This window comes from Nestor notabilis, unplaced genomic scaffold (assembly GCF_000696875.1).
Source record: "Nestor notabilis isolate BGI_N333 unplaced genomic scaffold, ASM69687v1 scaffold28063, whole genome shotgun sequence".
Taxonomy (NCBI): Eukaryota; Metazoa; Chordata; class Aves; order Psittaciformes; family Psittacidae; genus Nestor; species Nestor notabilis.
In genome coordinates this window covers 1-15307 of record NW_009922800.1, presented here as the reverse complement: position 1 = coordinate 15307, position 15307 = coordinate 1, and the positions used below count along the sequence as shown (strand labels likewise).

Genomic DNA, 15307 nt, shown 5'->3' with positions numbered 1-15307 from the left:
TTCGGGTCTGCTCTAAACATCCATTACAAATAGAACACAATTCCACAGTTAGGTTACAAAGAGCACAGCATGTTCCTTCCAGCTCTGCCTCCGGGATTACTTCAGCCTGTGTACAGGACACTGTTGGAGTGGTGCATTGCAGCTACCCTGCCACGGCTCAGTGCAACCACAATACATTCATTTATCAAAGTGAGATGTGTCTGCAGGAAGCAGAGCCCAAGTAAATGCATTCATCCCGGGCCCTGCATCAACCTGGCCAAGGCACAAATGTCTGTGAGATCCAATACACCATGCTCAGCGTTTACATTTATGGCTGCATCTTGTTCATCCATCTTACCCTGACCGACTCCAGAACTGTCAAATGCATCTCAGCCCTGTACCCACGCCTTGCTCGTCTAGATCCAGCACATAAGGAAGATCTTCTCTTCCACCATCCATCTTCCAGCAGCCAAGGAACCAACATTAGGCTGAATGCTTTACAACTGCAGGGCGTTTAGGCTCCAATTCATGCCTCCAAGTCCAAATCCAGTTTCTAGAGTGCTCCTGAGCAAGTGGAAAGCTGAGCCAAGACATCCCCACCGCATTCCAAAGCAGCTGCCTGTCAGCAGCACAGCTGTGTAACTGTCTTTGCACGCACACACACGAGTTCACCTTCAAACACAGAAGTAGTGAAATAAAAATCATCACTGAAAACTGCTGACAAACAGGAAGAAAACACCCTGTAATCAGGACGGTAAGGAGTTCCTTCTGGAGTGACCATTTCCTACAGTGACTTCAGCACAGTACAAGCACATAGTACAGGCACATTCCAAAAAGTTGTTTTTCTCATAGAGATCATAGATGTCCTGCAGAGTCTTGGTTTTCCTTCAACAATGATCAAGTTTTACAGCAGGTTGACTGCAGACGCTGTCAAATCAAGGCTTATTCTTCAGATAGTGCTCTCTGCACTGTAAAAAAAAAGAGCTAGTGATGGAGGGGACTTCACCGGGGGTGGGTGGAAAGGGGCCTCCCAAAGGACTCCAGAAGCCAAAAGCAGGCCTTTCGACACATTCTCCTGTGTTGGGCTTCCAAAAACTGAGATTCCTCAAGCAGCTTTAGTATTGCAGTCTATTGAGTGAGTCAATGTAATGAAAAGTGGCTCCCAATGCCCAGCTCGTTTCAACATTGTCAATTTTCCGGGCAAGCTGAGAAAAAGTACAAAACAACAAAACCAAACTAAGAAAGTTAAACCACAATTCTTTGGGAGAAGGAGAAGCATGCAAGATGAATACAGTACTGAATGTAATCACAACTGGTTATCAGCATTGTGGGGCCAATGTCCCTCCACCCACCCCCAATCACAGAGAATGTGTAATATTAAGAAAGGAAATCAAGGAATGAACTAACTGGCATGACTACTGCCTCAGCACCCTGATGCCCACTCTCCCCAGCAATCCATCCTGTGCATCACCTTGAAGACTTGGCTCTTCGGGAAGCCCAGTTCTTGCAGGAGGAAGGTGATGTACGTGAGGTCCATGCAAAGAAAAGGGCTGCTTCCAGGACTGATTTCCATGGTCTTACATACTAAGGAGAAAGAAAAGAGCGTCTGAATGCACACTGTGGGCTCAGGACTAGCATCAACCCAGCTTTGAAAAACCTCAAATGAATCCATAAAACACCTCTTGTCAGTTGAGCTACACAGTGATGGAACCTGTCACAATGGGGTTGAAATGACACGCACACATTAGCAGAAGCACAAAAGCTCTGGCACACTGGAAGGAAGATCAAGGCGTTCTGTATCTCCCCTAGGCCAGCTGAGATGCTTGTATCTCTCTGGAAAAGGATGAAAAGGGCCTCCAACTTTTCTTCTGTCTACTTCAAGCCTTTAAATATCTGAGCAACCTCAGGTATGTTATGTTTTCTGTGCATAAGCACTCCATAGATGTTGACAAAACCAAAGGGAAAAAAGACAAAAGAATAAAAAAAAAAAAGACAAAACCAAAATAACCCCCAACTTGCTTTCTCAGGATGAATTACACAAATGGTAGTTCAGATTTCAAAACTGCAACAATTGTTCAGTCAATCATAAAGATTCCCAAAAAGCCCCATGTCGCTTTGATCAAAGCCTGAGTCTGTGGTATTAAGAAAAGAATGTTGCCATTTTTAAGCCTGCACAGGCAGTTCCCTCGGCAGCTGAGGAAGCAAGAAGCTATGAGCTGGTTTTACCTCCTTTTCTGATTAAGAACCAAGCATAGGAACAAATCTTGAGACAAGAAGTAAAATGAAACCAGATTAGAACAGGTCATGCTAACAGAATGAGAACCCTCACACCAATTCTGAAAGCATGATGTCAGGTGAGCTGTTAACTGGCAAGTTTATTAGTGATTCTTGAGAGAATTTTGAAATCTGAGCATTATAAGGTTTGTCTTATGTAGACTGCAATAGCAAGAGTTAATATAAAAATAGTTGAGATTTTCAGAAATGTTGGTGAGATGCTATGGGGAGAGGTGCTTGATATTTACTTGAAACAAAAAAAATCAGGCTTTTTAACATGTCACCCCTTTGCCACCTGGGTGTGAATTTACACACAATTACTGCCGTGTTTTGGATTGTATCTTACCATATTTAGCTGCAATTTCAAAGTCACCAACAGTTAAGCTTCCTCCTTTTTCTTTATCTAAACAAACAAACAAAAGAGGTGGTCTTTTAGGGGTTTTGTATAAAGGCAATTGTACATTAAGCCATAAAAGTTTGGAAATGAAACCCTGAGCCACTGAAATCAATGACAAAACTCACACTTGCTTTAAAGCTAAAAGAACCTTTAAGAGATTTTTAATACAGATGGTAAAGCCTTGTTTTATGAAGAGCTTTTAGCCTCCTTTCCTAAAGAAACACAGTTTACAGACTGTCACCTTGTCCAAAAGAGCTTCAGATCTCATCACCTGCTTTCTACTGCTGAACAGCCTTCTTCACACCAGCATGCCACTGGGAAAAAGACAGGATGCATGGATACATGTGGAGTTATCTAAAAATCCTCATTCTATCTAAAGAGGCCTGTGAAGCCAAACACACTGCCCAAGATCACTTAGCTGCTGTACTGTCCAAGAAATTTGTTTATCATTATGAGGTCTTGTTTCTATTTTGGATTGTGGAGTGAATCACACAACGATTTCTGAAATGCAGACAGTTTGTTTAAAAACCATTACCAGAAGTTGCAGGTCATATTTCACAGCCCTAGTCCCTTCTCTATAGAAATTAAAGAGCATTCACTATCCAGTCAAGAGCAATGCTGCACAGCAGCATAACGAAAAGCTAAGTTCCATGACAGCCTAGCAAAGCATCATGATGTGTGTTATTTCTTCCACAGCTTGTGATTTAAAATGAAACTAAACCAGGAGCCAACATACCTATGAGACCAACCTCTGCTGCACGGTCATAGTAGTAGGAGAAAGTGTAAAAATCCAAGTCCTTCACTTCCTCAGCTTTATGCACTTTTTTGTAGAGCATCTTTGCCACTTTGTTCGAACAAGACTCATACAGAGGCTCACCTAAAAGAAGGCAAAGAAACCCAGCATATTATGGGCAGAGAGTTAAATATGCACACAATTTGCTTAGGATTTGCCAGGAAACAGTCTCCCTTTTGCACAACGGCACTTCGTAAATTCTTCACAGAGAACTGAAATCTGCATCTTCTTCCAGTGGCAACACTTGCCATCCTCATGTTGGGACTGAGTATGTGATAGATCAGAGATGTGTACACCATCTGAGGTAGGATTCTGACAGACCTGTTCAGGGATCATTCAACTCCACCTGCATTACTACCAGCAGCTTTACTGATTGGATAGACACCATGGCACAAGAGGGAGTTGCTGCAGAATTTCCTTAGCAGCATGTTGAGAGGAGCCAGACTGAACAGTAAACAGAGAATCCAGTCTCTTTGCAAGAGACTGAGTGTATCATTTACACAGCTAATAGCATGCTGGCCTAGATAGAGTGATAAATCACTATACCTGCCTTCTGTCCTTTAATTTTGTACACTATCTCACCATGCTGCCATTCAGATTTGAAGCCAGGAGGTAAACAGGGGCTGATCAGTTCCTCCCCTTCTCCTACTGCAGAAGTAAAACAAAGCCACATTAGGGAAAAACATGAGGAGTTAATTTCAGACCCGTGACTCCCAGCCCTACTTCATTCTGTCCCACAGCCTCAGCAACGCACCTCCAAGCCCCAGTCATGGCTCAGATGTCCCATGCCCTCCCACAGGGCTGGCAAGAATCCAGGTCTCCTGGAATCTAGCAGTGTCACCTCCTGCACTTGTCTCAAATGCACCCAGCCATGGTGACAGGAGTCCACATTCCACTAGGAACCTTGAGCCCAGTGGGAAGGGGACAGACAACTCCTCCCCTCACAACAGGACTATGTACCCTCTGCTCAGAGCCAAGACTTCAGGAGTGCCCGTAACTTACAGGGTTTTCCCTCAACTCCTCCTAAAATGGCGAGCCTTGCTGACAGCAGCCCGAGTCCCAGGTAACTGCAAAAGGATAAAAGCCTCCATGAACAACAAACATCCTTCCTCTGACACTCCACTGGCAACCTGGCTGGGACTTGCCAGTCTCCTCTACACAGTCCCAGCAAAATGGCTCAAGTCAGCAGCTGATGCACGCAAGGGGAATGGTGAGAACCCACCCTCATACTGCCCTCCCGCAGAAGGGTAATCTGTCTTGAAAAAAGCACAGGCAGTAGCTGTCAATGGTAATCTGGCTCTTAAGGAACTGGGAATGATGAAGGCATTCCCCTCACGTTCCTCCTACCCTCCTCAAAGCCAACACAGCCTCTAGCATACAGAATTGACTCTTTTTAAGCCCAAACACACCCCACAGCAAACATGGGTGGGAAGAAGCTGATTCCTTCTGCCCCAAATACTGGGAGCAGGAGAAGACAGTGAGGAGGAAGGAATGGCAGAGACAAAGCACTGAACTGACTACAAACTCCATTGTCCATGCTCCTGCTCCACTTGGCAGTGAAGAAGTAGAAAAATAGAGAGTGAAGCTGAGTCTGGGTAGGAGGAAGAGGTGGGGGGAAGGTGTTTTTGATTTTGTTCTTATTTCTCATTATCCTACTGTTTAATTGTCAGTAAATTAACTTCTCTAAGGAGAGTCTTGGTTTTGCCTATAATGGCAACTGGTAGGTGACCCTGACCCATGAGCTTTTTGTTGTACTTCCTTTCCCCTGTCCTGTTGATGGAAGGACAGTGACAGAGCAGCTTGGGGGGTACTGGTGGGCAGCCAAGGTTCATCTACACAATAACATGGTGCCTCAGGTTCCTCCACTCATTTGTAAGGACCTCACTTACAGCGAAACACCTAGATCTCAATGGCTTCATAGAAAGCTTCTGTGTGTACAGTGTGCACTTTCCCACAACTAACCTGTATGAATACAGCTTGTAGGTGTTGTTAAACATCTGAAATGAAGTTGTGTGGCCAGCTGGTGATGTCTGGAGAGTTGCCTGGAGGGAGAAAAAGATGTCACTGCAAGGTTTCTGCTATCAGTAGCAAACATCAACAAAACCTTCCGAAACAAGAAGGAAAAATGTGAAACAATCCTAGCATGGTTCAGAGAGACTTGACCGCTGATACACAATATAACCTGGGGCTAGAATAGTGTCCTCACATGACAGAGTCTAAACTGGTTACAATTCTATCTGAATCCACTCCAAACGGTATATAAAAGCATTCCTTTGATTAAAAAGGAACCCTTATTCCAGCTCTTAGCTACTTTTATCAAGAGGCTACAGCAACTGCCTCTTCGCATGATCCCTGCTAGGGAAAAGTGTGCAAACTAATACAAAAGCCAGGCACGCATTAACTTTCTACTCAAGTGAATTCAACTGTGAACTTCCACAAGCCAGAGGAGAAGCACATCACTGCTCTTGCCAAGGAACAGAGTGAGGACCAGCCTGTGGCCTGAAGAAATGAAAGAGTAATTATCTAAAGCACTTTGCAGCCTCTTGGCAAGTGCATCAGCACACTGGCGTGTTTGTGGGGAGCAAAGCTCAGGCCATGATGATATTCATAAAGCTCAGATCTTAACACCATCTCTAAGTCCAGAAATTCCACATTCTGGACTCTTCACATCCCCTGCTGTAAAAGCACTGTAATGATTAGGCCAGACTGGGACACTAGATACAGCATCCCAACGCTCTGCTTTTGTGCAGCTTTACTACAAACAGTACCTCTGCTCAGGCCAGAGCCTTACAACACCACAGGGCTTCCAACTTACAGAACACCTATACAAATGCCAGAACAGGAAACTGAAATGACAACCATCAGTATGTATTCTTTAATGCATAGTAACAGTTGTCCTTAGAACACATTCATTTGTAACTGAGGGAACTCAGGAAAATCAGAAACAATGACTGAGAAGGCATCTTACTGTGTTCTTAAAACCCAATATAGGCCAAATGTTGGGCCTGAATTCACTAACAGCATTTGAGTTCTTCATTATCAGCACAAACTGAGAATCAAGAATTAAGATGCTCAGGTGAACACTGTATTTTTCCCCCAAGATAAAGCAGCCCTAGCAAATTCATGACATGCACCACCAACCCACGGAGCTGGAGTAAGAGGACTGGCAAGGAGCTGTGAATGCCTCTGTGACTGATTGGAACAAGGCAGATATGCCCAAGTGACAAAGGGTCTTCTGTCAGAAGTGCAGCTTCATGTCACACTGACAAACTCTTACTCTGTTTCCAAGGGAAACCAATCTGAGCAGTTACTGATCTCTGCACCAGCATTTCCCAGCAGCATGCATGTTCATGTTACCTCGGTGCGTGGAAGGAAGGTGATCTGTGTTGATCCACCACCCAAATCCAGCATCCCCACACTTCTCTTCTGCGGATCATCTAGGCTACCTGAAACATGACAGAACAGAAAAAGCCATGGTGGACACGTAAGAAACTGGCTAGGAACAAACCCAGGAGTACAGTGGTAAAGAAACAGGACAATCTCAGTCCCTCTCTCAGCTTCCAGCCAGCATAAAATTATACTATTATCTACTGGGTGCTTATTTTGGTTTTATCAAATGTCCTGAAAATCTTCAAGTGACAGAGCTTCTCTCATTTCTCTGGGGCTGTTCATGCTCTAATTACAGCAATTTTGGTTACGGGGTTCCTAAACATTCTTTCAGCAGATGCAAGGACCCTTTTGCAAACTCTACTGTGGCAACCACTTCATAGCACAGAGGAATGTGGTTTTCTTGGCCACCTCTCCGTTATCCCTTAGTAATATTCTGCAGATTCCTATGGCCAAGGAGATGACAGAGTGAAAAAAGGTGGCCTAAGAGACTGAGCTCTCTTGGAATTCTTCCTGCTGCCAGCCCAGACCTCTCTTCTCATTTAAATCCTGTCCTTCTCAGTTAGATCCTTCAAATACACCTTCCTGACAAGACTAGCTTGTGCCACATACCTTGGTATGCATCATGATAGTTGCTATTTGAAGATCTCTGACCTTTCTGATATTTCCTGTGAGCACAAAAAGCTTTAGAGCACTTGTTGCATTGCTCCACACACCGTGTGCGCTCAACAGAGTGCTCGGGTGGCAGACTGCTTTACTTATTCTTGCAGAGGGCTTCAGCTTAAGTTTCTTTCTTTTACCCTTTAGCTACCCTTTTCTAACTCAGCAGTGTAAGTATTTGTGGTATTTCTAAGTTATAAATCTCTAAAGATGTAGCACAGCACTTACTTTCACTCTGTGCAGCTGCCAAGAACAAGTAGAATACCCACATTAAAAATTTAGCCAGAGCTAGTGGCAGGCTCTAAAAAGGAATAAAATGCTCTGGTACCCTACAGGGAATTGAAAGAAAGGCAACATTAAACACCTAGGAAAAGGGATTAAACTCCTCACCCTGTCAAGTAATGGCCCAAATCCTAGTGATTTATATAGGCTAGGCCAAAACCAAGTGTTGACTTGTTCCTGGATACTTCTTTCTCCCACTCCACCCCAATAAAGGAGCAAATCCCATGCAGGGGCAGAAACCAGTATGAATTCCACATCATTGGTCACATCTTTATGCACATGCTCATGTACACATACCTGTTAAAAAATTTATTGTGATCCAGGCTGAAATACCTAATAAAGAAAATATTTAAAAGACACATTGTTAGATCATAGCACTCCATTTTATCTAACAACAGTAACAAAGAAGGTGAGCCCTATTACAAGGGCTTTGTCGTTTAGGATCTATTTAGATGGATTTTAAGTTTAACTGCACCATCTAAACAAAATAATCAGCAAACCAGAGCTTGTGGTCCAACAACAGACAGAGACACCAGAGACCATGTGCCACAAGCTCCCTTGTCCCCCTTCACAAACGGAGGACTTCTAATAACAGTCTCCAAAGGATGTCTGGCTGAGAGCTAAGCAAGCAGGACCTTCAAGAAGGGCGAACAGGACTGGCTGTGCTGAGCTCCCGTGAGCCATGCTGCCCCAAAGCCAGTGTTTCCACAACTGCCAACGTCTGTCAAACCCCAAGATTAGATATCTTGAACAAAGTAAATGACCTTCTATACCAGAGCTTATGTGATATTTGGAAGAGAAGCCCCATACATGAAACTCCTGGAGAACTCTGTTTCACAGGTCAAAAACTTAGGCAAGAAGTCACAAAGGCTTCAGTGTCCTTAGCTAAAAAACACAAAAACAACTGACACTCACATTGTTCATTTTCTAGCAAGACATCAATTGGTAGGATTCTGTTTGATCTCAGGCACTCAGCTTTCTTTTTGAATACTAAGAATTTTCATCTTTTCAGTGTTTTGGATTTTCCTATTTTCCACTAAATATTCTTTTGAGGTGCACTGTTTCTGTTTTATTCTTGGTTTAGAAACCTCTTCTCCATAAATGAGATTAATCAGTGGGCCTCATGTTAACAAATTCAAATATTTATCCATGTGGTTAAAACTTGAGGCATGCTAGAGAACACGGTCCAGTTCAACCCCTGGCTCAACCAAGGCTGTCACTGCTATTAATGCTTTTCAAACAAAACAAGAAGAATTACAATGTCCTTTTTCCATTAAGCAGTAAAAAAGAAACTGATAACGAGCTCCAAACAGCTCCAGCTATTTTAAAGTCTGTTTTCTAAGCAGATTTAAAATGCATTTCAACTCTTAGTTACTTAGAATTTAGAAACGTTTCTTCCAATTATTTGAAATCAAGGGTGATTCTGGATTCTGTCCTCATCATTTTTTGATAAGCATCAAAAATACTGCAGCACATATTTTCTTCTAGATAACTTTTCTTCAGATTGAATTCACAATCACACTGATTAGATCAGTTATCATTAACATTATAACCAAATACTTCCAGAAATATCTGATGAGCATTGTCAAGAGGAGGGTGTGCAAAACCAGTTGTTGATGACCGTCTCAACAAGCAGATATTCAGAAACCTTTCCAGAAGTGCTGACTGCACAGTGGCTTCCTGGTGATCCCACAGGAACTGCTCGGCACTCAAGAGCTTTGAAAATCAGGACAGAGTTCAGGACTTCGAATTGGAAAACATAGCAGCATAAAAACTGTGTCAAATCTGCTGCCTGTGGGCTCCCACAACACTGAGTGGGGACTGGTCACTGTGAGGCCAAAATCCCCAGGGTTGCAGAAGGGGTTATCCTACCTTCATCGGTTCCATTCATTATTGACACACAGTTGTCCCTCACGAAGAAGGGGGAGGCCTGAAAGATCTCCTTCACCTGTAGTTCAAATAAAAGTTAACTCAGAGAAACCCTTTTTCAACTGGAAAGCAAATGTTCTATATAACTACAGTTCTACACAACCACTTCTCTTCTTGGGCCAGATCCTGACTGCTGCTCACCACTTTGTTTGGAGTTCAAGAGCCCAACAAGCATCAGCTATGCTGTGCTATTTGCCAGAGCCAGCCATGAAGACTGCTCAGAAATGCCATTAACAAGGATGGACATGGGCAGGGAAGGCAACTGGCTACCCACAAGGTATTATATATGCATGGGAGCCACAGGAGATGGACACCCTGCCTTTCAGGCTTTCACCCTGCTCCAGGAAATGGCATTTTTATCAGGAGCATGTTGGCTGTTAGAGGTCCTCTACACCACATCCTGCATGAGGTAGCAAAGCCCCGTGTTTCCAGAGTCCTCTAAAGTAACAACTACAGCAGTTCCAGCTGAAATCCAGTGTGGAAAGAATGGACCAGCTTGCAGGCAGCAGAGAACAATACAAACACTGGTTTCAACCACACCACATTTCTTCCTTCCAATTATTGCTTAGAAAAAGAGTACACTTAGTGTACAGTTAAACTTTTCCTGCAGCCACAAAGATTAGAATGCAATATTTTATTTTTATAACATTTTAAAATATTACGCATTTTACATGCCTATAAATACAATTTACATTATATCCAATCAATATAAAGGAGCAGCCTTGCAGCAGCAGGCTGATAACATGACCAAATAGCGTTCTTCTCAAAACAGCAGCATCCTGGTAAAAACCACCTCCAAATACACCCACTAAGAACAAGCCTGTGGTGACTGTTAGGAGTAGCTCGTTACACTTGTTATATGTCACCCCCAAGGCTAATTCAGAGCTGTCATCATTCCTCTGAGCTTGTACTCACAAAATTTCTCCCCCCAACTCCATTTGTGGTCAGGGTTAAATGACAGAAATGGCTCATGTACATGAAGATAAAGGAGTATGCACCTTACACAGAAGAGAGCAAAGTTTGCTACAAAATTTCTGGACAGCAAATTGAAAGACAAGAAGCAGTACCTTATCCAGCAACTTCTGTGCTTTCTCTCCTGGCAGCAACCGCAGGCCAGCTGTGGCTTTCAGGACAAGAGGAGTAAACTTCCACAGCTCCATTGGAACTTCCTCCTTTGCCACCTCCAGGAGCTCTTTTATTCCCTGGCCACTCTGTGAGCAGAGAAAGAACAAAACAAAAGGCATCTTAGAAACTCTTCAGCTTTACCTTTCCTGGAAGGGCAAAAGGGTGATCAGAGGTATTATTCACTTTAAATGTGGAACAGAGACAAGAGAGTGTCACAAGGGGTCAGAAGGTGGAAGGTGGAGGACTCAGTATATCCTACAGCATGACACTTGGTGGATATAACAGGCATCATCCAGCAACAGGTCAAAAACAAAAGGAAGAGGCACTTTTCCAAACAGTGAGAGAACACTCTGCCGCTGAATGTTCTGGCTACAAAAGGTTCAGAAGATACTATGGGAAATCAGTGAAAACAAAAAGACCTTTGAAGCCAGCAAAACACTATGAGCTGGGTTTAAGTCCCTAAATCTCTTCAAGCCAGAAGGTAAGGTAGATGGGAGAGAAGTCACTCAGCCTACCCTTCAGACTATTTTCCTGTGAATCTGATTCCATTCAGTTTTGGAGAAGGCTCTGCTCCATTCCAACACAGCTCTTTTGTCATTTTCTTAAGCACATCAAAATTCTTAAGGCAGAAGTAGGAAAAACATCCACTGTGCTTATCTACCACCACCACCAAGTGGAACTAGATGTGTTCTGTTCCTTGCTCCTCTGCATGGTGACCAACTTCTACTGTGTAAAATGAGACAGTTCCACACGCTGTACTACAGAAAGATGGGATTTGCAGGGCACATAAAACCCAGGAAATTTGGGGGCACGTGCTTTTACAGAAACAAAATTACCTTTTCAACATCATCAGCATATGCAGATAGACCTGGCTTCAGTGCTTTAAACGTCTCATGGGTCAATTTGGGAGTCTCTGTTCAAAAACAGCATTTCAAAACAATGGTACAAACAATTTTGCAGACACAAAAAGAAAACCATTTTACAAGTTACATCATGATGGAAGTCACCTGAAGCCTCTGTCTAATGAACTATCAACACCCACCCAACCTCTAAACACAGCCCTTGCTATGGAATTAGCTCCTGAGAAAAGCATTTTAAAAGTCAGGACTGTTTTTCAGGTGCTATGCATATATTTTTCATGCACATCAGTCACAGAAGGGTGCAAGTCTTCTCTGAGCCCTTACACCTGTCATGTGCGCCTTTCCCAACTGCACTGGTAACAAAGACCCTCACACTGCAGCCACGTTCTGGCTAAACCTGACTCCAGCAAAACTCAGTGGAAGCTTTACCATTTCCAGTGGTAGCAGAGGGAGCCAGTCCTAAGTATTCTGGAAACCTGCAGTACAGACAATTGTATGAACCTGCAGGCAACACAACATGAGCTTGACAACAGCATCTTCCTGTACCCAGCTACACTCCATTAAGTTTCCTGCAATATATTCTGAAATTGTGTTTAAAGAGATATAGGTGAAGAAGAAGCAAAGCTCATGGAACGCACTGAAAGAATGAAATCCATAGACTGTTGGTTTTGGTGGCTAAGCTTTACATTAGCCCATTCTGCAAACCTAAGGTACTCCCTGCAGACCAATCACACCTCACACCACACTGCTCATCCTTAAAAGCATCCTCAGGTCACCTACTAACAGCATCCACACGGGTCTTCTCACCTTGAAGAGTTTCACACGTAAGAATAGACAACACCTCAACAAATTAAGCTGGTGACTCCAGAGGAAAACTGGAGCTTTTTTGTTCCCTTCCCTATTGCCTCACTTCTCAGCAATACTTTCAGTCCAGGTGCAATACATGGCAATCTAATCACAGAGTGAAGTTTTGCATTTAAATCCAACACTAAACCTAAAGGATGCACTAAACCAGCCATTGCAAAGAGAAGCAACTCACTGCCAGGAACTAGAGACAACCAACAAGCTCATGGTGAAAATCTGGGGGAGTAAGGCAGTTTGAATGTGTAACTCCCTCTACCACCATGCAGTGTGATGAAAAACTCCTTTTCAAGGCACTGTTCTGAAGGTACAGCTGCTATTTCATCACATTCTGATATTACAGCATTTCCTCCCTGTTGAATGTTTTCATAACTTCATCCAAACCTACATGCTTGAATAACAGTATACTTCCTGATGGCTCTCTAGACAGAACTGAAGCATGTTTGCTCAAGTAATCCCTAGAAAAGAACCATCAGTAATCTGCCCCACAGGTTACAGAAGCATTCATGTACCATGCAATGAGCAGACTGTACCTTTTGGCTGCTGTGTGAATTTAAATATATGGATGCGAGTTCCTGTGCTTCCTGCATCAAACATAATCCCATAGAAGACCGAGAGTTCTGTGGTCGGTGCCTGATGGGTCAGTTTGTCTCCCCTGCTCTCAGAAACTCCTTCTGTTGCTCCCACAACTTGTTTAGAATCCAAGTGCCATTTTACATATGCAACATAAATAGCTATGCATGCCAAGATTCCGAAAGCAAAGAACCGCTTTGACATCTTCATGGCTTCCATTTATCAGATATTTTGTTTCTTCCCTTTATCAAACATTTTATTTCTTGACCTTTACACAGAACAGGTGCTTCCCACATCACTCCTATATTCAACAGAGAAGAAAATACATGTTTTATTTGCTAAACCTGATACAAGGATCTACGAGTATGAATGTTATTTGATAAGGGATTTACAGGAGTAAACTTGACTTGCGCATTAGTGAAATACGTAACTGTTCGTTTAGATCTGTGATAAGAACATGGGCATGGCAGGCAAAGCAAGTAGGAAGTGACTGCAACAAACAGCCTGGTAAAAAAAAACCCTCACTCAGTGTGACAGACCACTGCTGGCAAGTAGAATAATTTATGCCTGCAGCTCCTTCAGCATCTGGAGTAAAACCAAGGTATCAGCTACCGTCTTTAGTACTCAAATCTATTTCAACTCACCCAGGAGAACTTTCAGTTAAATGCCCACATTTATTCCAGTAAGGCAATGTAGAATCTGGATTAATTTGTAAAACTGGACCTAACAGCAAAATCCCTCTCTCCCACGTTGCTTGGCCTAAACATCAAATACACCCATGGCTGCTGGATACTGAGACTGCTCACTGGTTTCCCAACGGTTCAGGAGGAAAATATCCATCCTCCTTCAGCATTTCATTGAGATCTATAGCTAATTTTAAGACATGAAGCTGCAGATACCTTTTTTCCCTCATTACTACTGAGGCCTAAGAAGGACCAGAGTAAGGAGAATTCAGAGAAGCTGAATACAGTAACTGAGGTGGGAAGGGACCTCAAGAGGTCCTTCATCCAACCGCTCAAAGCACAGGCAGCTATGGGGACCCACCATGTTGCTCAGGGCTATATCCAACTGCATCCTTGAAAACCTCCAAGCATGGAGATCCCACAACTTCTCTGGCCAACCTAAGTCACTTGCAGTTATCTTTGCTACTTCCTGGATGGTGAAAATGGTCCCAGGAGGCTGGACAAGCACAGTTTTAAAACAGGGTTGAAAAGAAAAGATGGAAGACCCAGGGAATTATAGTACACACACCCCAAATTCAGTATCAGAAAAGAAACCACAGCAAAGAACAAGGCAAGAACAAGCACTCACATGACAGAATCACAGAATCATAGAATCACGGACTGCTTTGGGTTGGAAGGGACCTTAAAGCTCATCCAGCTCCAACCCCCTCTGCCAGGGCAAGAGACACCTTCCACTAGAGCATGTCGCCCAAGGCCCTGTCCATCAAACATCATTCACATGATTAAAAAACAGTGGTGATTCATGGGGAGCAAACGCCATTATACCTTTCCTTCTTCAACAGTATGATGAAGAAGAGAAAGCAAACCAATTGATGAGGTTGACTTTAAGGTTTTGGCACATATGTAATCTGTTCATGGTACAAATTCAGAAGGTGCAGAAGGCGTGAGAGGGAGGAATTTAAATTCAAGGTGATTCCAGCATAGTGCCAACAAGGGGCAAGACAAAATGTTATTAAAATGGAGGAGAGCAAAGTGACAGGCACAAATACACATGAAAACCAGGGCAGTGTAGGGAGGCAGGAATCGCGGGAGTCGCATGGCAAGGAAAAGAAAGATCTCCCTGGCTTCCATCAGCTGACACAGAGATGGGTGGCAATCCCTGCACATCTATGGGGTGCCTTCTCCAATCTTACTGTGCCAGAAAGGCCTCAACTGCAGCTATACTACAGCTCAAACATGCCACGGGAGGAAAGCAGCAGGATCCAGATGATCCTTTGAGGAAACAGAAGCCTCCAGCGAGGGAAAGGGGAGGCTGGCAGCGCGATGGAAGCGGAGCGACAGCATCCCGCCAGCGTAAACCCGCACCTCGCTGAAGAGAACCGGCGTTAACTCTCCCATGCCTTTGCCCGCGGGCGCGGAGACTTGCAGCAAGGGAGAAGCTTGCCGGCGAGGGCGGGCACCCGCGGGGACCGGCACAGGGCAGGTGCCCAACGCGGCGCAGGCC

General features: G+C 43.8%; 1 protein-coding gene across 1 annotated transcript; it reads right to left on the bottom strand.

Moving 5' to 3' along the window:
- Positions 1-1094: 1094 nt before the first annotated feature.
- ENTPD6 (ectonucleoside triphosphate diphosphohydrolase 6 (putative)) lies at positions 1095-13421 on the bottom strand. Its single transcript, XM_010011816.1, has 13 exons — positions 13081-13421; positions 11663-11739; positions 10769-10912; positions 9645-9720; positions 8070-8105; positions 6801-6889; positions 5406-5485; positions 4446-4510; positions 3990-4091; positions 3387-3527; positions 2600-2656; positions 1451-1563; positions 1095-1184 (listed from the first exon to the last, which is right to left on the bottom strand). The coding sequence occupies exons 1-13, from the start codon at positions 13337-13339 to the stop codon at positions 1095-1097; spliced, it is 1329 nt and encodes a 442-aa protein (XP_010010118.1). The 5' UTR covers positions 13340-13421.
- Between the last annotated feature and the right edge of the window lie 1886 nt (positions 13422-15307).